The sequence below is a fragment of the Polypterus senegalus genome, chromosome 14 (assembly GCF_016835505.1).
Source record: "Polypterus senegalus isolate Bchr_013 chromosome 14, ASM1683550v1, whole genome shotgun sequence".
In the NCBI taxonomy this organism is placed as follows: Eukaryota; Metazoa; Chordata; class Cladistia; order Polypteriformes; family Polypteridae; genus Polypterus; species Polypterus senegalus.
The window spans coordinates 20,921,647-20,946,493 of NC_053167.1; the positions used below are offsets into that span (position 1 = coordinate 20,921,647).

Sequence of the window (24,847 nt, forward strand, 5' to 3'; positions counted from 1 at the left end):
TATTGTATATTTGTAATTAACTTGAACCAGTTTACAGAGATCTACTTTCACATTGACATTAACAAAATATTTTTCTGTTGATCAATGTCAAAACATCACATTAAATTCACTGTGATTCAATTCTGTACAATGAGAAGATGTGAAAACCTCGAAGGTAAATATTTTTTTATAGACACTGTATATCCTATTGGATGTGATATTTACTTTGCACATACAGTCTTTTCCATTGAAGAAGTCTCAATTTTCCAAAAATTCCCTTTTTAAACTTCTAGAAGTTACACAAATGATGCATTCTAAAATGTGTTAACCACACTTAGCTCTGCAGCAAACAATGGAGCATGTTAGTGTTTGGGGTGCCAAAGTAAAAGGGGTCTAGACAGTGTTAAAGTAAGACAATTCAATGTTTATGATGATTTGAGTATTTTACAAATATGTAAACAAGCTAAAAAAGTGTGAAAATAAACAAAATTACAGATAAATGCACAACTGTTTGTTTCCCAGCAGTGCATCTGAATATATACAGGTTTTATGGTAGGAGAAAAGTAGAACAATGAACAAAAAAAATAAAAAAATTTAAAAAAAAGTAAAACTCATAGCAAGTTTACAATACTGCTGAGTAAAGGAAAAAATAAAGTCTTAGTCAAGGCTTTATAGGAATTGCATTTGTTCAGATTTAGTCCTTATTTTATGCAAACCATTTAAAATAACGTTTTGCTGCTCCATAATACACAGAAAATACATGCCTCACCTTTCTTTTGTATCAGTATCCTTAAAAGAGGGTTGGCTATTGAAATTGCTTTGTGGTAATTTTCATCGTTGTTTATTGGTAACAGGTCCCCATGAACATCAGTGTATCCTACCAAAACATCGACATTAGGAATTCTGTGTACATGCTGTAGTAAACCATAAAACTCTTCAAATTTTCCAGGTTTTGTTCTCTCCAGTGAAAATCTTCGAAACTCTGCACCAAACTATAACCAGAGAAAAGGAAGCACATATAAGAAGTATGAATATGTACAGAGAAGAGTTTAAAAAACATTTTTTATTTGGTCAGCAAAAAAAGAGAATCTTTATAACAATGAAAATAATTTTCTCATTTAAATTGAACTGAAAACAATTAGAACATAAGAAATATGACAAAGAAGAGGTGATCACTGAGCCCATCAAGCTTGTTTGTTTAGCTAATAGCTAAAACTGTCCCAATATATCAGGATACTTCTAAAAGATTTTCAAGGTTTCTCTTTCCACTACATGACTTGATATTTTGTTTCAGATTCCTATAACTCTGAGTAAAGAAGTGTGACCTGGTTTCAGTCCTAAATTCAATTCCCCTTAATTTCCACTGGTATCATGTATGTGATTCACCATTTAGTCAAAGAATTCTGCTGGATCAACTTTATCTATGCCTTTGAGAATTTTGAAGACCTGGATTAGGTCCCTGCAAAGTTTCCTCTGCTTGAGACTAAACAGGTTAACTGTTAGAGTCTGTCAGGGTAGAATATGTCCTTAAGTCCAAGGAAAAACCTGGCTGTTCTCCTCTGCAAAGCTTCAAGTGCTGCTATATGTTTTTTGTAGTGTGGCCACAAGAACAGCACACAATACTCCACATGCAGTTTCACTAGTGCATGGTATAGTCTAAACTTAATATCCTTTTGACTTATATTCAACATTTTATTGTATACCCTAACATTTTAAAATTAGCCTTTTTAATTGCTTCTGCACATTGCTTGGAAGATAAAACACTGTGTTAATGTAAACTCCCAAATCCTTTTCGGGGGTTGCTTCCTGTAGGACAGTGTCTCCCATCTTGTATTCATAATTAATGTTCCTTTTGCCCACTTATTGCACTTTTCTACATTAAATTGCATTTTCCAAGCATTTGCTGAGTCCTGGAGACTGTCCTAGTTTTTTTGATTTTTGCTGCTTCCTCAGTATCTCCTGTCGATTCGGTTTGAGCATCATTTGCTAATTTCATAGGTTTGTAACTACACCATAATCTCCATCATTAATATAAATTAGAAAAAGCAGTGGCTAAAACAATTGTTGAATTTATCTCCCCATTCTTTCAGTGGTCCTCTAGCATTTACTTCTCCATCAGGCGCTAAATACAGTGGAACCTTGGGTCACGAAAATCTTGGAACAAGTACAAATCGGGTTACGACCAAAAAGTTTGCCAAACTTTTGCATCCGTTCATGACCACACACTTGGGCGACGAATAAGCCAGTTTCCCTTCCGGTTCGTACGCAACGATGATTTCCCCACATGTTCAGTCTCTCCCTGTACATTGTTCTCGGTCAGATGTGTGTGCATGCAAGGTTAGTTGGTTGTTGATGGTTAGTTTTTGTATAAAATTAAGGATTTTTCAAATTTTAATTTTTTTCCCCTGTGCTTAAAACTCATTTAAAAAAAGTGTTTACAGCGAGCGGTTCGTAAGTGTGTAGCGTGAACTCTTGCAATGTTAGTTTCTCTGTTGTTGAAGGTGCTCAGTGTTATTCAATGTTTTCAAATTTAGTTTACTATTACACTGTGCATTCTATGGCATAATTAACTATTTTTGTACTTAAAAATATTTTAAAAAATATATATTTACATACAGTTCGTACGGTCTGGAACGAGTTAATTGTATTTACATACAATCCTATGGGGGAAATTAGTTTGGGTCACGACCAAATTGGGTTGCGACCAGAGTTTTGGAATGAATTATGGTCGTGACCCAAGGTTCCACTGTATGTGGGTCAGACAGGACCAAAACAAGTACTTGATTGAAAAAGCAAATTCTGTGAATTTAAAAAGGGCAATCATAATTATATTTCTACGTCTACAGTGTGATGACAAATTTCTTCATGGATCCTGTAATGGAAGGATTTTTCTCTGTAAAAAGCAAAGGTGAAATAAAGAGAGGGAGGGAAATCAGGAGAGCAGATGGGCGTTGGTAGAGCTTCAGCTGTGAAACCCAGCTGCATTACTAATGTTTTGGGAGAAACAGCCGGGAATGTTCTAAAGATACAGCCAAGGCTATGTAAGGAGTTGTTTTTCACTTCGAGAGGCTTTTTCACATGTAAGCATATTACTGGGTCTTCTGGTATCAGGCACTAGTCTCAAGGCCGAGTAGAAGAAAAAATAGTGCCATGTCCCATGGAAGGAGGGAGTAGGCTAAAACTAATCACTTCTGCATACACTGCTTCCACGTAGGCCACTTTTGGGCAAGGACACCTAATTAGTATATAAGGGAAGGTTCCACCCTCAGTTTCTTTGGATGCTCAACCGTGGGGAAGAGGCGCACACCGCCCGGTATCTGATAAAAGGCACACGGGGTTGATCCTCTGACAAGACTGACATGCGGGCTCCCTCAGTCTACTGGTCTAGGATGATGGCTCTGGGTCTTTTGATGTATGTTACTGTATGTATGTATGTTATTGTAAGCATAAGTTTGTCTCTTTAAGCATATATATTTATTTCTATAACCCATTCATATGTATTTATATGTTATAATTGAATAAGTAAATTTTATTGAAGTATCGGACCTCTTCTCTCTGATTTTTGCCTACTTATGTTTTAATCCCTTGAACCATTTTCCCAAATCAAAACAGATTCCATCTTCATTCTTCCTCATGGTTGCCCACTAAGTATCTGAAATGGACTTAAGCTAGTAGAAGCTTCTGAAGATTCACAAACAAGAAAAATAAGAAAGGCAAACAAAGTGTCCCATGATGTGGGGTTATCATGAGTCACATGCCTAATCATCTGTTTTGAAATCTTATTAAACTGTTCGGTCAGGCCATTTGTCTGAGGTTGGTAAACAGTAGTGCTCAATTTTTTATTTTTTTTTTTTTAATTGCAAGTCTCTCAAATTGCAGATTCATTAATCTGGAAGTAAAGAGCGTAAAATAGTTAAAATTTTGTGCAGAATGCCAATATGAGTAAAAGCCTTAAACAGAGACTTTGCATCAGCCTGCGAGTTAGCTTTCCACAAAGGCACCACTCCAGAATGTCTTGTTGCATAATATATACTGATAATCCTTCTTACTCTGGAGAAATAAAGCAACAATGTCCAAGACAACTCTATCAAAAGGGACATCTAAAAAAGGCATCAATGAAAGGGAAGCCCTAGAGGGTCTGTGTGCAGAGACAACCCAACAGTCGGGACAAAACTTATGGAACTGTTCCAGATCTCTGCCAATATTCAGGCAGTAAAGCAGTTTTGAGACGCGATCCCTTGTCCTCTCAGGGCCAAGATAGCTGGCCAAGAAATGTGTGTGAGCAATAGGGCTGCACAGTATTATCGTTTTCAGCATTGTCATCAAAATGTGTGCATGCCCAATAGTCATTTCCCAAGACTTTCTAAGTTATTTATTTATTATTTTTTGCAAAATTAATTCACAAGAATAACTTGTACAAACAAGTGACACAAATGTAAAATACTTAGTGGATTAGATATATGAACAGAACTGAAAGAATAAAGCAAGCCACACACAGATACTTATTTCAGGACTTGTGCTGTCAAGTAAAAACCAACACACATTCGTCATTGTACAGTACACTCTTTATTTTTTTTAAATTACCTGGGTATTACCCAGGTTCAAAGCCCACAAAGTGAAATGTAAAGACTCATTAATAGTTCATTTAAACAGAAGACAACAGAAAGAAACTCATCATAAAATACACAATAACTTAAAACTTTGGAGATAAGGCAGCATTTTGTGAGTTGATTTCAGAAGGAAAATGAATTAGTACTTTGGTAGATAGAGTGGCAAACAGAATTTGGATGGGGCAGTAAACCCTGAGTTGCCCACATCTAACAATGCAAATACAGGTAATGTTACATAGGCAGGTCTGAAATCCTAACCCTGCCTATATATTTGCATACCACTCCAAGCTTTGAACCCCACCCCCAGCATCACAAAATTGTGTGTGACAAGTACAAAGCCAGATTTGAATGCCGTCCAAAGTATTTACTTTATTCATCCATCCATCATCCAACTCGCTATATCCTAACTACAAGGTCACGTGGGACACTATACAAATCGTGAATAAAAACTGAATTCAATGATGTGGAGGTGCCAACTTCTAATATTTTATTCAGAATAGAACATAAATCACGGAACAAAAGTTTAAACTGAGAAAATGTATCATTTTAAGGGAAAAATATGTTGATTCAGAATTTCATGGTGTCAACAAATCCCAAAAAAGTTGGGACAAGGCCATTTTCACCACTGTGTGGCATCTCCCCATCTTCTTACAACACTCAACAGTCTGGTGACCGAGGAGACCAGTTTCTCAAGTTTAGAAATAGGAATGCTCTCCCATTCTTGTCTAATACAGGCCTCTAACTGTTCAATCGTCTTGGGCCTTCTTTGTCGCACCTTCCTCTTTATGATGCGCCAAATGTTCTCTATAGGTGAAAGATCTGGACTGCAGACTGGCCATTTCAGGAACCGGATCCTTCTCCTACGCAGCCCTGATGTTGTAATTGGTGCAGAATGTGGTCTGGCATTATCTTATTGAAAAATGCAGGGTCTTCCCTGAAAGAGATGATGTCTGGATGGGAGCATATGTTGTTCTAGAACCTGAATATATTTTTCTGCATTGATGGTGCCTTTCCAGACATGCAAGCTGCCCATGCCACACACACTCATGCAACTCAATACCATCAGAGATGCAGGCTTCTGAACTGAGCGTTGATAACAACTTGGGATGTCGTTGTCCTCTTTGGTCCGGATGACATGGCGTCCCAGATTTCCGAAAAGAACTTTGAATCGTGACTCGTCTGACCACAGAACAGTCTTCCATTTTGCCACACTCCATTTTAAATGATCCCTGGCCCAGTGACAACGCCTGAGCTTGTGGATCTTGCTTAGAAATGGCTTCTTCTTTGCACTGTAGAGTTTCAGCTGGCAACGGCGGATGGCACGGTGGACTGTGTTCACTGACAATGGTTTCTGGAAGTATTCCTGAGCCCATTCTGTGATTTCCTTTACAGTAGCATTCCTGTTTGTGGTGCAGTGTCGTTTAAGGGCCGGAGATCACGGGCATCCAGTATGGTTTTACGGCCTTGACCCTTACGCACAGAGATTGTTCCAGATTCTCTGAATCTTCAGATGATGTTATGCACAGTTGATGATGATAGATGCAAAGTCTTTGCAATTTTTCGCTGGGTAACACCTTTCTGATATTGCTCCACTATCTTTCTGCAACATTGTGGGAATTGGTGATCCTCTACCCATCTTGGCTTCTGAGAGACACTGCCACTCTGAGAAGCTCTTTTTAAACCCAATGTTGCCAATTGGCCTAATTAGTGTTTATTGGTCTTCCAGCTCTTCGTTATGCTCAAATTGACTTTTTCCAGCCTCTTATTGCTACTTGTCCCAACTTTTTTGGGATTTGTTGACACCGTGAAATTTTTGAATCAACATATTTTTCCTTTAAAATGATACATTTAATCGGATTAAACGTTTGATCTGTCATCTACGTTCTATTACAAATTATATATATTGACATTTGCCATCTCCACATCATTGCATTCAGTTTTTATTCACAATATGTTTAGTGTCCCAACATTTTTGTAATCCGATTTGTACATACATACATACATACACATATATATATATATACACACATTATATATATATATATATATATATATATATATATATATATATATATATATATATATATATATATATATATATATATATATATATATATATATATATATATATACTAGCAGAATACCAATGCTCCATGAGAGTAGTGTGTTAAAGAAGTTATGAAAAAGAAAAGGAAATATTTTAAAAATAACTTAACATGATTGTTAATGTAATTGTTTTGTCATTATCATGAGTGTTGCTGGCATATATATATATATATATATATATATATATATATATATATATATATATATATATATATATATATCTATCTATCTACACACAGACACACACATATATATATATATATAAACATATATATACAAATCATATACATACATACATACATACATATACACATACATACATACATACATATATATATATGCACACATATATACATATATACACATATATCTATACTAATAAAAGGCAAAGCCCTCACTCACTCACTCACTCATCACTAATTCTCCAACTTCCCATGTAGGTAGAAGGCTGAAATTTGGCAGGCTCATTCCTTACAGCTTACTTACAAAAGTTGGGCAGGTTTCATTTCGAAATTCTACGCCTAATGGTCATAACTGGAGGTATTTTTCTCATTAACTGTAATGGAGTTGAGCTGGCAATGGCGTGGGGGCGGAGTTTAGTGTGACATCATCCGCCTCTCACGTAATCACGTGAACTGACTGTCCAGCGCAGTCGCGTAGAAAACCAGGAAGACCACAAAAAGCCCTTAAGAAAACATGCATTATATAATTGAGAAGGCAGCGAAACAATAAGAAGCGAGCGAGTGACATATACTAACATATTCATGACTGCTGCTACCTCGGAAAGAAAGCAAGGTGTAAACCTAAACTTTAAATTAAGTTCATAGACAGGCTACCGCTGGCGTTTCACATGCCCACAGGTAATGCGGGATACAAGTTTAATGAGAGGACGGGATATAAGCGAGAGTTTTGATCACTTTGTAACTAAGTTAAAATTGTAGGTGTAGGGGTGTGCTTATGCAAATTCCGAGAGACTGTGTTTGTGGTGGATTGACAGTTAAGGCGGGTGGGGGAGTCACGTCATCATCTCCCCTCCCATTCATCTCATTTGGCTCTGAGCTGAGCTCTGCAGCTAACGCCGTCTTCCGAAGCAACTTGGTCAGACTGCCACCAAATACTCACAGAAAAATCCACAAGTTAATACACACGCTGTCTCTATAGAGTTTCTCACACTGAATCCTCCAGGCACTACTTACAAAGGTTACATTGACAATCGTGTTACGTTATTTTAAAATCTTTCCTTTTCTTAGCACAAGCACAGCTGAGAAGCTTCGATGCATGTGCTCCATAGCGCTTAAAAATAATGCATTTTAATCACACTTTGCATTACAAGCACAGGGGAGCTTTTGTCAATGCATGATTTCCTGGTTACACGATTACTTTGATCAGCATTCCCGATTCATTTTACCCTCGCACCACCTTAGTTTGAGAAGTATGAAAAAATATGAGGTTAACACAGAAAAACATCACCAATTCAAGCTTTATGAATAATCGATTCGCCATCAATAATTGTTTTGGTAAAATACATCCTCCTTCCATTTTATAATTTTTCCGCCACTAGCCGTTGATTAAATGAGCAGTAAATAAAGTAAGAGCAAAGCGAGGGTGACTTATTTAGGCAGGCATATATATGACAGCAACACTCATGACAATGTCAATCATATTACGTTATTATTAAAATGTTTCCTTTTCTTTTCATTACTTTTTAACACACTACTTCTCAGCTGCGAGGCGGGTATTTTGATATATATATATATATATATATATATATATATATATATATATATATATATATATATATATATATATATATATATATATACACACACACACATATATATCATATAATATATGAATGACCTCCAAAAGCTGAGACTTTTGATATCATGAGCGTGTCTGCAAAACTGGGGTCTCCTGCCTGCAAAAGTGAGGCAGCCAGCTGGCGTGCATAGCTGTGCCGCCACCTTTGAGGCGCTGACTGCGCTTCTGCCTTAAGTCAAAGTGAGCACTTTAATTTTTTTCATCCTCCCCCTGCGCTATAGCCCAGACAAGTGCAAACACGGGACCCCTTTTCTACACCACGGCAAAATAATATTAAAGGCGATTCACACTTTCTTTTTGCGTATCACGATTATGAGGTTCTCACCCCGGATTATGAAGACACGCACACGAGTAGAGGACTGACAGTGCCATCACAGCCCGATTAATGGCGAGAGCGTCTCACCAGTCTACACAAGACCCACAGCGACTGTCGTCAAAAGGCGATCATAACGTCAGCGAACACATCTCTCTATACTATATAAAAGAAAAAGGCAACTTTCCTTTCTTTACAACTTTTTTCCTTTTGTTCCAAACTAAAGCCTTTCTCGCTTAACACTGCAGAGGACACAAAACTAATTTTCTTTAAATGCCGGTAAGGCACATTACCAGAGGCACAAATTTGAAGCGTTCACATAGAAATGTCATTTCTATACCACAGCCGATGTGTAAGCGCCTTTCAAAAGGGATCTACTACCGAGAGATGATCCATATATATTTTAGCTGCTGTTAGTTACTTACCTGTTGTTGTTTGCAGTCTTTAAAAATGTAGTTTACCATAACCACTCCAGTAGTGCTCAATGTACCTGTACTTCTTAAAACGTTAATGTTTTACTGTTTAATAACTTAGACTATATTTTATTATTTCTCCCTTGCACTCAGTGACCAAAGCTATACACACACATATATAAAAGCTATACACACACAAGTATATGTATATGTATGTGTATATGTATGTATGTATGATATATATATATATATATATATATATATATATATATATATATATATATATATATATATATATATATATATATATATGACAGCAATCAAGCTGTGAGAAAACACTAAAAAGGAGGCATGTCAGGCGTTGTGGTACATTTTCTGATGCAGCTAGATGAAAAAACTTTGTGATGCTGCGCTGAGATACACAAAACAATTTACTTTGACAATCATGTTATATTATTTTTAAAATGTTTCCTTTTCTTTTCATACCTTCTTTAATACACTAATTCTCCGGCTGCCAAAGCGGTATATATATATATAGATATAGATATCTATAGATAGATAGATATATAGATATCTATAGATAGATATATAGATATCTATAGATAGATAGATATATAGATATCTATAGATAGATAGATATATATATATATATATATAGATATAGATATAGATATAGATATAGATATATATATTGATATAGATATATATATAGATATATATATATATATATATATATAGATATATATATATATATATATATATATATATATATATATATAGATATATATATATATATATATAGATATATATATATATATATATATATATATATATATAGAGATGAGAACAACACTCATATCAATGACATAGATATTACATTAACAATCATATTACGTAATTTTTAAAATTTCTCCTTTTCTTTTTAGTACCTTCTTTACTACACACTACTTCTCCGCCCTTGAGAGCGCGGTATTCTACTAGTATTATATATATTATATACTAGCAAATATACTTTGCAGCAGAAAGAATATGGTAAATTAAGAGCAATAAAAGAAACATTTATATAGTAACCTGATTGTCATATACTATGTCATATTAGTGATAGATGTTGTTGTCATATATATATATATATATATATATATATATATATATATATATATATATATATATATATATATATATATATATATATATATTTATATATATATATATATGTTTATTTGTGTGTGTGTAAATATACATATCTATACATATACACATATATACATACATATATATCTACATATATACACACATATACATACATACACACACATATATACACACAAATACATATATATATATATACATACATACATACACACACACACATATATAAACATATATATACATATACATACATATCTACATATATACACACACAGCTATTTCAGTATCAGTGCAATACGCTGTTTGTTAAAACGGATGACTCACGCTCTTACGTGCAATAACAAATCAAATCATTCAGTTGTCTTTGCTCATATGTCATTTTAGAGCTGGACGCTTGGCATCTTTTTTTGGCCACAAGGTCGTTTCTGTTTGGTGTGAGGTTCTGTGTTGTGGAGACTCTCAGGATGGATTGCAGGTGCTTATCAGTGAGGCGACTCCTGTGTGCTGTTTTGTTATTCTTTATCACTGAGAAGTGCTTCTCACACAGATATGTGCTACCAAACATGCACAAGGTTCGAGCCGCATGTAGACGGACTTTTTTTGTTCTTCAAAGTCACCAAAGCGCTGTGCAAACTCAGTGCGCAATAACTCTAGTAAGCGGTAAGTGTTCGGCAAGGCAGCTGAAGCGCTGCATTATGGGATCTGTAGTTTATTGTGTTACCAGCGCTTCATATACCCGGGCTTTAATAACAATAATACAGTATATAAAATGATCTCGGGCGGATATAATTACACGGGTCGGATGTGGCCCGGCCCTTGAGTTTGACACATATGGACTAAATAGAACTTGAAAAGATATATTTTTCAAATGTGATTCGCAATTCAGATAGAGTTGACGCCAGACTACAGCCTGCATGCCTCAATGAGTCATCCTCTCCTCGCTCTTACTTTTTTACCGTTCATCTAATGAATACACTGAGTATGGCTTTACCAAAACAATCATTGATGGCGAATAAAGTATCCATTATTCGAGTATGTAGAGCGGAGCGTATCGCAGCGGAGAAGTAGTGTGTTAAAAAAGGTAGAAAAAGAAAAGGGAACATTTTAAAAATAACGCAACATGACTGTCAATATACAGTATTTGTTTTGTGAGTGTTACTGAGTGTTGCTGTCATCAAGGATTTGATTATTATTATTTCTTTCAATCAGGTTCGTATTTGTAGGATGTGTTGTGTTCAAGTTACATTCCGTGTTTGTCAATCGTTGTAAAGATGACAGGTTTCATTCATCGATTCGTTTCTTACTGCATCAATAAACAGCTCGTCTTCTTCTTTATCTGAGACCTGACACACTGCATGCACGGGTTTTTTTTACACTGTCTTCCTTTAGCGGGACATTGACTTTTTCCACCGTGTGCTTTGTTTCCATAGTAGCTGCATTTATGAATATGCTTATCAGACGCTTCATATTTTTTGCTGCCTTTTCAATTGTGTAATTCGGTTTTTGTTCAGCGCTCTTTGGAACCGTTGCTTTTTATCTGTGCACTGCGTCAGTTCACGTGAGCCACTCGGTGTACTTGCATCGAAGGTTCCCAGCTGTGCTGGTGCCATCTCGTACTATGTCCATAGCTTTATTTAATGTTACCTTAGTCCTGGCACTTAAAACTTTCTCTCGCAGTTTAAGCTGAGTTTGTGTCAAACACCACCCTGACCATCTCATCTTCCTCTCCATAAGCACAGTCCTTCACCAGTGAATATTTACCCGTGGCAGTTTGCTATTGGATTGCCGCTGACGGACTGCCTTATATGGGCAGGCACTAAATTACAAACGCCAGCGGCAGCCTGTCTATGAACTTAATTTAAAGTGTAGGTTTACATCGTGCTTTGTTTCCAAAGTAGCAGAACTCATGAATATGGTTGTATATGTCACTCGCTCGCTTCTTATTGTTTCGCTGCCTTCTCAATTATATAATGCATGTTTTCTTGAGCGCTTTTTTGAGGTCTTCCTGGTTTTCTATGTACTGCGTGATTACGTGGGAGGCGTGATGATGTCACACGAAACTCCGCCCCCACGGCGTTGAAGCTCATCTCCATTACATTAAATGGAGAAAAACTGCTTCCAGTTATGACCATTACGCGTAGAATTTCGATATAAAACCTGCCCAACTTTTTGTAAGGAAGCTGTAAGGAATGAACCTGCCAAATTTCAGCCTTCCACCCACACGGGAAGTTGGAGAATTAGTGATGAGTCAGTGAGTGAGTCAGTGAGTGAGTGAGGGCTTTGCCTTTTATTAGTATATATATCACATATATATATACACATATATATACACATATACATATATACATACATATATATATACACTGTGTGCACAATTAGGCAAGTGAGTATTTTGACCATATCATCATTTTTAATGCGTATATTCCAACTCCAAGCTGTATTAACTTGAATGCTTATTGGATTTAAGCACGCCAGGTGATGTGTATTTGTGTAATGAGGGAGGTGTGGCCTAAGGAGATCAATACCCTATATTAAGGTGTGCAGAATTATTAGGCAGCTAGTTTTCCTCAGGCAAAATGGGCCAAAAAAGAGATTTAACTGACTCTGAAAAGTCAAAAATTGTAAAAAGTCTTTCAGAGGGATGCAGCACTTTTGGAATTGCTAAGATATTGGTGTGTGATCACAGAACCATCAAACATTTTGTTGCAAATAGTCAACAGGGTCGCAAGAAACGTGTTGAGAACAAAAGACGCAAATTAGCTGCCAAAGATTTGAGAAGAATCAAACGTGAAGCTACCAGGAACCCATTATCCTCCAGTACTTTCATATTCCAGAGCTGCAACCTACCTGGAGTGCCCAGAAGTACAAGGTGTTCAGTGCTCAAAGACATGGCCAAGGTAAGGAGGGCTGAAACCCAACCACCACTGAACAAGAAACATAAGTTGAAACGTCAAAACTGGGCCAAGAAATATCTGAAGACAGATTTTTTTCAAAGGTTTTATGGACCGATGAGATGAGAGTGACTCTTGATGGACCAGATGGATGGACCTGTGGATCAGTAATGGGCACAAAGCTCCACTCCAACGTGGAGGTGGGGTACTGGTATGAGCTGGTATTTTTAAAGATGAGCTAGTTGGACCTTTTGCATTGAAGATGAACTCAAAATCAACTCCCAAACCTACTGCCAGTTTTTCAAGACACTTTCTTCAAACAGTGATACAGGAAAAAGACCATGATTTTATGCAGGCTAATGCTCCATCACTTGCATCGGTTCTCACTGCGTGGCCAGCCAGTAAAGGCCTTTAAGATGAAGGAATAATGACATGGCCCCCCTTCCTCATCTGACCTAAACCCTATCGAGAACTTGTGGGCACTTCTTAAACGCTAGATTTACGAGGGAGAAAAACAATACACCTCTCTGAAGAGTGTCTGGGAGGCTGTAGTCACTGCTCCACAAAAGCTGATCGTCAACAGATCAAGAAACTGACAGACTCCATGAATGGAAAGGCTTATGACTGTTATTGGAAAGAAGGGTGGCTATATTGGTCATTGATTGATTGAATTATTTTTTTGAAATGTCAGAGATGTTTATTTGTAAATTTTGAGGTGTTTGTTTATTATTCTCACTATAACAGATGAAAATAAACAAGTGAGATGGGAAAATTTTCATTTTTCCTTTAGTTGCATAATAAATCTGCACACTAATAGTTGCCTAATAATTGTGCGAACATATGTATTCCCCTGATGATGTTCACACTCACATTTCCGTTGTGAAACATTCAGGTTTCAGGTTTATTAACATTTTGGATTGACTGATAGCACTGTGTTTGTTCCATATTAAAATTAATCCTCAAAAATACAACTTGCCTAATAATTGTGCACACAGTGTATATATTATACATATACATACATACATACATAATACATATATATATATATATATATACACATATATATATATACATACATACATACATACAGTACATATATATACACACATATACATATATATATATATCCATCCATCCATCCATTTTTCAACCCGCTTAATCCAAATACAGGGTCACGGGGGATCTGCGGGAGCAGTGGTGTGAAAAACTATTTGCCCCCTTCCCGATTTCTTATTCTTTTGCATGTTTGTCACACAAAATGTTTCTGATCATCAAACACATTTAACCATTAGTCAAATATAACAAAAGTAAACACAAAATGCAGTTTCTAAAATGATGGTTTTTATTATTTATACAAACCTACATGGCCCTGTGTGAAAAAGTAATTGCCCCCTTGTTAAAAAAATAACCTAACTGTGGTGTATCACACCTGAGTTCAATTTCCGTCAGCCACCCCCAGGCCTGATTACTGCCATACCTGTTTCAATCAAGAAATTTAACACTAGAATTACCAGAGCCTACTGAAAAAACTCGTAATTCCGTCCCACCTTAAACTGCTTCTTAAATCCCTTCACACCTCTCCGCCAGCGTCCTTTGTCTCTAAATGTGCTGATAAAGAGAAGCTAGGAGCAGCCGGCTATTCCATCCCCACCAATTTAGAGCGTGCACGAACTTCTCTCAGCTCATGCCTTGATTGAGTATCTGGGAGTGAAGTGGAGTTTTAGAGTGGAAATAATAGATCGTTGTTTGGAACACACGCATTTCATGTCTGTTCGTTTCTACAGTAATCTGTGTCAACACATTGTTAAAACAGAAACTTTTTATATTCTAGTAGTAGATGACAAAATGTAGGCATAAACTATATAATGTATGAAGCCTGAAGTCCAAATAGCAAAGAAACATTTTCACAAGAATAACACAATTGCACTTTTATTCAAACATATAACTGCAGAAACAAAAAGCCGCCTTAACATGCGACATTGACACCAGTTTACTGTAACTGACTCCGTGGTTCAATAGATCAGCCCCGCTTGGAATCAAGGGTCACGGGTTCGATCCTGCCCCTCCTTTTGAGAAGTAAACTGCTCTTAGTCTTACTGTTTTAGAATAAAAGCATACATTTGATTTCAGTCTGTAACAGCCGGTGCAATTTATGATCTTTGTAAAGGTTAGCTTTTTTTTTTATTCACTTTTCACTCTCTCAGTCGCGTTCAGAATCAATCCATACAACCCCATCTGACACGGCTGTTTTCACTAAAGACGCTATAGCTCTGCAGTGTACCACGATGCATACTAACGCCCCCCGGTTCTGACACACAAGCGCTGGCGAAGCTGCCTTCTTCGTATCTCACCGTCACTTGCTTTTCTTTTTATTCAGTTTTATTGAGTGTTCCTGCCAGTCCCGCATGTTGCTGTATGCTTTTCTTTTGTACTCCAGGACATGCAGAGGAAAGAATGGTAAAGACCAGTAACCGGCTATATTCAATCATCAGACACTCCCCATCTGCCCGTGTCGTTCAAACACAGGAACATATATTGGTGTAAAAGTATAACAAAAGTGCACTTTTATTCAAGTGCACTTTTTCCATCGCCTTTTCCTGTAAGAAGCAGTGTACACACTTCTCTCTATGCTGTGGTTTCTATTACACACCTGAAAGAAAGAGACAATATATGTGAAAATATAATCGCACTAATGCAATATTATTTGAAAGCGAACAGCGTCAGATCGGGTGTGAATTTATGCAGGAACTGGAAATTCTCTGATGCGGGACCTTCCCCCAGGGAAGAAAGTACAGTGTCAGGTGCTCATTCAGTGTAATAGAAACCATAGCACAGAGAGGTGTGTACGCAACAAGTACACGGTCGTAAATGTAGGAAGGACGGTCCTTGGGTGTGTGGGAACTGTTAATATTTGAATGTGATGATTTTATATAGCACGGAATGAAAATCTGCACTTCTTAGCATTGCACCATGCAAGATGTCGTATCAATCGCCTACTGTAACTTGCTTTCTTTTTCTTGGTTATACAGGTAGTTTTGAATAAAAGTGCACTTGTTTTGTTTGCGAAATGAAGTGTCTGCGTGCACTTTTCGTGGCATTACGTGTATTTTTGAGCATGCCCGTTTGAGCAGTATAAAAGTATTGAAAAGTATAACAAAACAACGGGCAGATGGGGAGTGTCTGATGATTGCATATAGCGCGAACTTACTGCTCTTTACTATTCTCTCCTCTGCGTGCCCTGGGTACAAAAGAAACAGAATACAGGCGCTATAGCTCTTGCTGTACCACGATGCATACTAACGCCCCCACCGGTTCTGACACACAGGCGCTGGCGAAGCTGCCTTCTTCGTATCTCACCGTCACTTGATTTTCTTTTTATTCAGTTTTATTGAGTGTTCCTGCCAGTCCCGCATGTTGCTGTATGCTGGATATTTTCACATGTATTGTCTCTTTCTTTCAGGTGTGTAATAGAAACCACAGCATAGAGAAGTGTGTACACTGCTTCTTACAGGAAAAGGCGATGGAAAAAGTGCACTTGAATAAAAGTGCACTTTTGTTATACTTTTACACCAATATATGTTCCTGTGTTTGAGCGACACGGGCAGATGGGGAGTGTCTGATGATTGCATATAGCGCCCGAAGTTACTGGTCTTTACCATTCTTTCCTCTGCATGTCCTGGGTACAAAAGAAAAGCATACAGCAACATGCGGGGACTGGCAGGAACACTCAATAAAACTGAATAAAAGAAAAGCAAGTGACGGTGAGATACGAAGAAGGCAGCTTCGCCAGCGTTTGTGTGTCAGAACCGGGTAGCGTTAGTATGCATCGTGGTACACTGCAGAGCTATAAGCGCGTCTTTAGTGAAAACAGCCGTGTCAGATGGGGTTGTATGGATTGATTCTGAGCGCACTGAGAGAGTGAAAAGTGAATAAAAAAAAAGCTAACCTTTACAAAGATCATAAATTGCACCGGCTGTTACAGACTGAAATCAAATGTATGCTTTTATTCTAAAACAGTAAGACTAAGAGCAGTTTACTTCTCAAAACGGAGGGGCAGGATCGAACCCGTGACCCTTGATTCCCAAGCGGGGCTGATCTATTGAACCACGAGTCAGTTACAGTAGACTGGTGTCAATGTCACATGTTAAGGCGGCTTTTTGTTTCTGCAGTTATATGTTTGAATAAAAGTGCAATTGTGTTATTCTTGTGAAAATGTTTCTTTGCTATTTGGACTTCAGGCTTCATACATTATATAGTTTATGCCTACATTTTGTCATCTACTACTAGAATATAAAAAAGTTTCTGTTTTAACAATGTGTTGACACAGATTACTGTAGAAACGGAACAGACATGAAATGCGTGTGTTCCAAACAACGATCTATTATTTCACTCTAAAACTCCACTTCACTCCCAGATACTCAATCAAGGCATGAGCTGAGAGAAGTTCGTGCACGTTCTAAATTGGTGGGGGATGGAATAGCCGGCTGCTCTTTATCAGCACATTTAGAAGACAAAGGGCGCTGGCGGAGAGGTGTGAAGGGATTTAAGAAGCAGTTTAAGGTGGGACGGAATTACGAGTTTTTTCGTAGGCTCTGGTAATTCTAGTGTTAAGCAAAAAGAACATTAGGGCTCGTCTCAATTTTGCTAAGAAACATCTCAATGATTGCCAAGACTTTTGGGAAAATACCTTGTGGACTGATGAGACAAAAGTTGAACTTTTTGGAAGGCAAATGTCCCGTTACATCTGGCGTAAAAGGAACACAGCATTTCAGAAAAAGAACATCCTACCAACAGTAAAATATGGTGGTGGTAGTGTGATGGTCTGGGGTTGTTTTGCTGCTTCAGGACTTGGAAGGCTTGCTGTGATAGTTGGAACCATGAATTCTACTGTCTACCAAAAAATCCTGAAGGAGAATGTCCGGCCATCTGTTCGTCAACTCAAGCTGAAGCGATCTTGGGTGCTGCAACAGGACAATGACCCAAAACACACCAGCAAATCCACCTCTGAATGGCTGAAGAAAAACAAATGAAGACTTTGGAGTGTCCTAGTCAAAGTCCTGACCTGAATCCAATTGAGATGCTATGGCATGACCTTAAAAAGGCGGTTCATGCTAGAAAACCCTCAAATAAAGCTAAATTACAACAATTCTGCAAAGATGAGTGGGCCAAAATTCCTCCAGAGCACTGTAAAAGACTTATTGCAAGTTATCGCAAATGCTTGATTGCAGTTATTGCTGCTAAGGGTGGCCCAACCAGTTATTAGGTTCAGGGGGCAATTACTTTTTCACACAGGGCCATGTAGGTTTGGATTTTTTCTCCCTAAATAATAAAAACCATCATTTAAAAACTGCATTTTGTGTTTACTTGTGTTTTATTTGACTAATGGTTAAATGTGTTTGATGATCAGAAACATTTTGTGTGACAAACATGCAAAAGAATAAGAAATCAGGAAGGGGGCAAATAGTTTTTCACACCACTGTATACAGTCTTTGGGGTGCGAGCAACTGTTGCTGGGGGTGCCAGAATCCATGAAGGAAGAAAAATGAAAAACATTATTTTTACAAAATCTTAATTTATTTATCCATTCCTAAATAATTAAATGGGCAGGCTATTTCGTATCAGTGAAATACGCTGTTTGTTAAAACGGATGACTCCCGCTCTTATGTGCAAGTCTGCCTGGATATTACGAACTATCGTATCTGTTCAAGTTCTATTTAAATTTTAAATAGAAGGAATTTTTATTTAGTCAACAGAATATTATTCCGGAATAAATCAACTCAAACCTTAAAATAACTTATAATATTTTGCTGTCCATAAAAATATATCCTGTCAAAATTATACAAATTCAAATATGAACATGGTGCATAACAAAACCTGGAAATATAAATAAAATTTGTTCTTTTCAGCAATAACAAATCAAATCATTCAGTTGTCTTTGCTCTTATGTCATTTTATCAGATTTGGACGCGTGGCATCTTTTTTTGGCAACAAGTTCGTTTATGTTTGGTGTGAGGTTCTGTGTTGTGGAGATTCTCAGGATGGACTGCAGGTGCTCATCAGTGAGGCGACTCCTGTGTGCTGTTTTGTTAGTCTTCATGACTGAGAAGAGCTTCTCACACAGATATGTGCTACCAAACATGCACAAGGTTCGAGCTGCATGTAGACGGAGCTGGAGCATTTGTGAGAGAATGGAGTGAATAAACTGTGCGGGCCGTGCAGTATCATACTTTGCTTTCAGTGTGCCATTACACTGCAGCTCAATCACCTCCATCTGAATCTGCACAGGTGCAGTTTCCACATCGACGGCAAATGGGTTGCGAAACAACTCAAAATTCTTTTTTTGTTCTTCAAAGTCACCAAAGCGCCATGCGAACTCAGTGTGCAGTGCGCTCAGTTTATCAGCAAAGTGCATATTTGGCAACACCGTTGTGCCGATTTGGTTCCACATTACTTGGCAACAGGGAAAGTGGGGCAAGTTGCACTGGTGCATTTGTGTCTCCCATAAAAGTAGCTTCACTTGAAATCACTTTGTGATTTTGCACGGGTAAAAACGTCTGCTGAAGTGTCAGATTCTTCTTTAACTCTTCTGCTTTCTGTATCTTGTGCATTGCATTCAGGTCTTTCAGGTTATCTTGATGTTTTGTCTCATAGTGCCGTCTTAGATTAAATTCTGTAATTACAGCCACATTAGCTCCACAAATGAGACACACGGGTTTACCGGCAATGTCAGTAAACATATACTCAGCCTCCCATCGGTTTTTAAAGGCTCTATGTTCAGAATCACCTTTTCTCTTCGGCATCGTGTGGGCTAGCTTCGCAATAACTTGCAGCATCATAAGCTAGACTTGATTAACGCAGTAAGTGTTCGGCAAGGCAGCTGAAGCGCTGCATTATGGGATCTGTAGTTTATTGTGTTACCAGCGCTTCATATCCCGGGCCATTAATAACAATAATACAGTATATAAAATGATCTCGGGCTGGATATAATTACGCCGGGCCGGATGTGGCCCGTGGGCCTTGAGTTTGACACATATGGACTAAATAGAACTTGAAAAGAAATATTTTTTCGAATGTGATCACGCAATTCAGATTGAGTTGACGCGCACTACAGTACATCGAGCCCGCGTGCCTCAATAAGTTACCCTCCCCTCGCTCTTACTTTTTTACTGTTCATCTAATGAATACACTGAGTATGGCTTTACCAAAACAATCATTGATCCGAATAAAGTATCCATTATTCATAAAGCTTCAATTGGTGATCTGTCTTTCTGTGTTAACCGCATATTTTTTCATACGTCTCAAACCAAGGGGATGCGAGGCTAAAATGAATCGAGAAGCGCGCGTACATACTTAGTGCATCCCCTCTCGGGAATCGAACCCTCGGAAGTCAGCGCTAGAGGCGAAGCCTCTACTATTGCGCCACGGCGTGTGGTTTGTCTATTTGAGCGTAGCAGTGTAATTCGGTTTTTGTTCAGCACTCTTTGGAACTGTTGCTTTTTGTCTGCGCACTGCGTCAGTTCATGGAGCCACTGAATATGGTTTTATATGTCACTCGCTCGCTTCTAATTGTTTCGCTGCCTTCTTAATTATATAATGCATGTTTTCTTCAGCGCTTTTTGTAGCTCTTCCTGGTTTTCTACGTAATGCGTGATTACATGAGAGGCGTGATGATGTCACATGAAACTCCGCCCCCCACGGCTTTCGAGCTCAACTCCATTACAGTAAATGGAGAAAAATAGCTTCTAGTTATGACCATTATGCGTAGAATTTCGAAATGAAACCTGCCCAACTTTTGTAAGGAAGCTGTAAGGAATGAACCTGCCAAATTTCAGCCTTGTATGTGTACATACACTAATAAAAGGCAAAGCCCTCACTGACTGACCGACTGACTGACTCACTCATCACTAATTCTCCAACTTCCCGTGTAGGTAGAAGGCTGAAATTTGGCAGGTTTCCAAATTTCCAAGCCCTGTACCCGAGGCCCCCAACATAACCAGGACGGACGCCCCCTCGCGGTCTGGAGGAGGCACAATACATACATACATACATACAATATAAACACTTCCACAAAAGGTATAATGAAACAAGTGTGCTTTAATTCAAGAATAAAAATGAATAAAACATCAAGTGAGAACAAGATATCAAGAAGACATGATTCACAAGCATTAGTGTCTCTGCTTAGATCCTTTCAGCGATCTTTTACAGTTAGCACAGTGTCGAGAGCCTACGGTGTCTCACTTAAATCTCTGTCTATCATGTCTTGTTAGTTTCTTTTCTCCTGTCACAAATCATGTCCCAGTTTTTTATTTAAAGGTTTCCTAATAAGCTTCTACCCCTGATTTCTCAGTGGTCTCAGGATCTCAGGTTATCCTCTTCTCTTTTCTGAGAAACCACTTTCAAAAATAAAGTTTAATCAAGAAACCCAAGCCAACAATTTACACAGTTTAAATTTGTTCCTAGGTTATAGCTTACCACCTCATGAGCTACGACGTTTAATGGGACTCATCCCCGTCATTTTTGCCCACATGATGTTACAGGGAAATTTATGCAAATACATAGATCTCTAATCTGACCTGCTTTCTTTCTTCCTTCAATGTTATCAACTCCTATTCTTAATCTTGCCATGTATTCTTATACTATTAGGCCTCATCCACAATACTGTTTTCATTTAAAAATGCAAAAATTTGTCAGTTTTTGTTTTTTGTCTGCACTACACCTGCGTTTTCAAACAATGAAAATGAATTCTTTTGAATATGCTGATGTAACATTTCAGTGGGGATTGATGAAAATGAAGATATCTGAACAGTATACAGTACCCTCCATAATGGTTCAGACAATGACACATTCCTTATTGAGTTACCCTTCTGCTCCACAGTTTAAAATTACAAATCACAGAATTTTGATGTGATTGAAGTGCACATTGGAGGCTTTAACTGTAGGGTATCTACATAGATTATGGTCAGAAAATGTAAAAATTACACTTTTTATGCATGGTCCCCCCATTACAGGAGATGAGGGGTGCCGTCTCAGTTTATTTCACATATTGATTTTTTTATTTGTTTCATTTTGATTTTATAAATTTAAAATTCAACAAAAAAAAAAAGTCACTATTTCCTGGGTATGATGTTAAACTGCACCCAGCCCTGCAAACAGTTCTTCAGCTTGCAGAGAAATCATAGGGGTTGGAGGCAAGACTGGCAATCCTGCCACCATTAAAAACTTCACATAGCTCTGAGACCATAGACAGGACTCCTTTCTGCTCTCTGTGAGAGTAGCTCTGCTGCAGCTGCCCCATAGGAAGGCAGCTCACATTAGGAAGGGGATGAGGAAAAACCCTCAAGGAGCCTCGCCCCCAGAAGAGTCAAAAACCATCGGAAAGCTAATGGGGTCAAGCCTCTTGGGGATCGGAACTGTTGTAGTGCGTCACTCACTGCACAGCAGCACTCTGGTCCCAATTTGAGGCAGCCCATCCAGGTAGATGCGTGGAATGTCTTGTCTCTCTGGCATCATTATCATCTTTCTTTGCAGTCAGAGGAGCTTTGTAAACTCCACATTTCAGTGGCGGCACTCTCTGAGGTGCTCAGACTGGCCAGATCTCTGTAGGTGGATACACCTTTTACTGGTATGGGCATTCTGATGGCGGTCATACTTGGGGAGCAGCTGTTGCTGTGGTGGATCAGCTCCTTCTGATCGTATTCGATATCACTTCTTTCAACTAGCCAATTATGAGACTCAGATTAAGGCCATCTCTACAGTAGGTGCCTTGTCTGTTGTCTCAGTGTATGCGCCGATCATTGTGAGTGACGGGTGCCTGCGAGTAGACACTCCTCTGGTCATGAGTAACTTTAATGCGACCATTGGCATAGACAGAGCTAGCTATGAGGGTTGTGTCAGTCCCCATGGGTCTGGTGACCGTGATGAAAGCGGCTCCATGTTCCTTGACTTTGCAAAAGGTCAGGGGGCTGTGGATCGCTGGATCCCTCAGCCACACTGTTTTACTTGGTATTCCAATACTGGTGGTGTGTTGGAGGGGATCGACCATATCATATATCATATATCAGACGTCCATATATGAGAGAGAGAGATGCACAGAAAGTGAATAAAAAAAGCGGTGTGAAGAAAAGGAAACTTACAAAGTGAAATCAGCCAACAGTGAGGAGAAAACTGAAGAAGCTACACACAGGAAAAGCCACAGCACCAGTTGGAGTCAGTCATCAAGTTATTAGGGAAAGTGCTGACAAACTTTGTGCTATCCTCAGCCACTAATTCAAATCGGCTCCTAAAGACCCAGAAAGTACCACTTCCATGGAAAACATCCTGCATTGTTTATCTTGAGGTAAAGCTTTTGGACCGAATGCCGTTTACCATCAGAAAAAGGTTGGAGTGGAGGATGCAATAATCTATCTGCTCCACAAGCCTTATGTTCACCTGGCCAAAGCTGGCAGCACAATGAGGATTTGCCTAGAATAACATCCAGCCATACCTGTTCAGCAACTCTGGCACACTTCAGTTTGTGAGAATCAAAAACAATATCTTTGATACAAATGTGAAGAATACTGGAGCACCACAAGAAAAATATTTAGTCCTCTTTTGTCTTCATTTTGTACAGCTCAGACTATAAATATAACACCAGGTCACATCACTTGCAGAAAATCTCAGATGATTCAGTACTTGTGCAGTGTATTGATAAGGTGGATTTTTGATAGCACTGTGGCTTTTTTTATTATTATTTCTGTATGTGTGTGTATCATGCAGTATACACTTTAGTAAGAAGCATGTACTGCATAATTAAAATGGGAATCCATATTTATGGGGCTCTTGTCCGGCTGGGACACCTCCACACTGGGAGTAACCAGGGGGCAAGTGTGGTCAGAGCATTACCTCCCCCGGGATACTAGATAGCAACTCCCGTGGGTTGCACTGGTACCTCTGACTCCCACAGAGCTTCATGGGAGTTGGAGTGTGGTGCAGTCCTGTTAGGATCAGCAGGTGCCACCAGGGGGTGATGCAGCATGAGCTGCTAAGCCCTTATGGGCAGGTCTTCCACCACACCTGGATTTGCTGCTGGAAATGAGTAATCAACACCTGAAGCACTTCCAGGGGAGTTATAAAACAACAACATTTATTTAAAATAGCACATTTTCATACAAACAATATAGCTCAAAGTGCTTTACATGATGAAGAAAGAAAAAAAGACACAAAATGAAAATTAGGGAACACTAATTAACATAGAATAAAAGTAAAGTTCCGGTGGCAAAGGAGGACAGAAAAAAAACAAAAAAACTCCAGAAAGCTGAAGAAAAAAAAAAAAAAATCTGCAGGGGTTCCAGGCCACGAGATTGCCCAGCCCCCTCTAGGAATTCTACCTAACATAAATGACCTCAATCAGTCCTCATTGTATTCAGGGTTTTCATGGAATAATTTGAAGATGATGATCATGTGGACTTCTGGCCTTTAATTTAATGTAAGGACCTCAAGGTGTTTTGATTAGGTGTTGGTGGCGCAGATCGCCACCACAGAAAACCGGAAAAAGAACAGAAGGGAGAGTAGGGGTTAGTAGGTTAG

The 24,847-nt window shown here is 38.4% G+C and overlaps 1 protein-coding gene across 1 annotated transcript in view; it reads right to left on the reverse strand.

Moving 5' to 3' along the window:
* pard6b (par-6 partitioning defective 6 homolog beta (C. elegans)) overlaps window positions 1-24,847 on the reverse strand; it is a 142,917-nt gene that overhangs the window by 86,752 nt on the left and 31,318 nt on the right. The window contains exon 2 of the mRNA XM_039735234.1: window positions 749-971. Within this exon, the coding sequence (XP_039591168.1) occupies window positions 749-971 (223 nt within the window). The remainder of the gene's footprint in view (window positions 1-748; window positions 972-24,847) is intronic.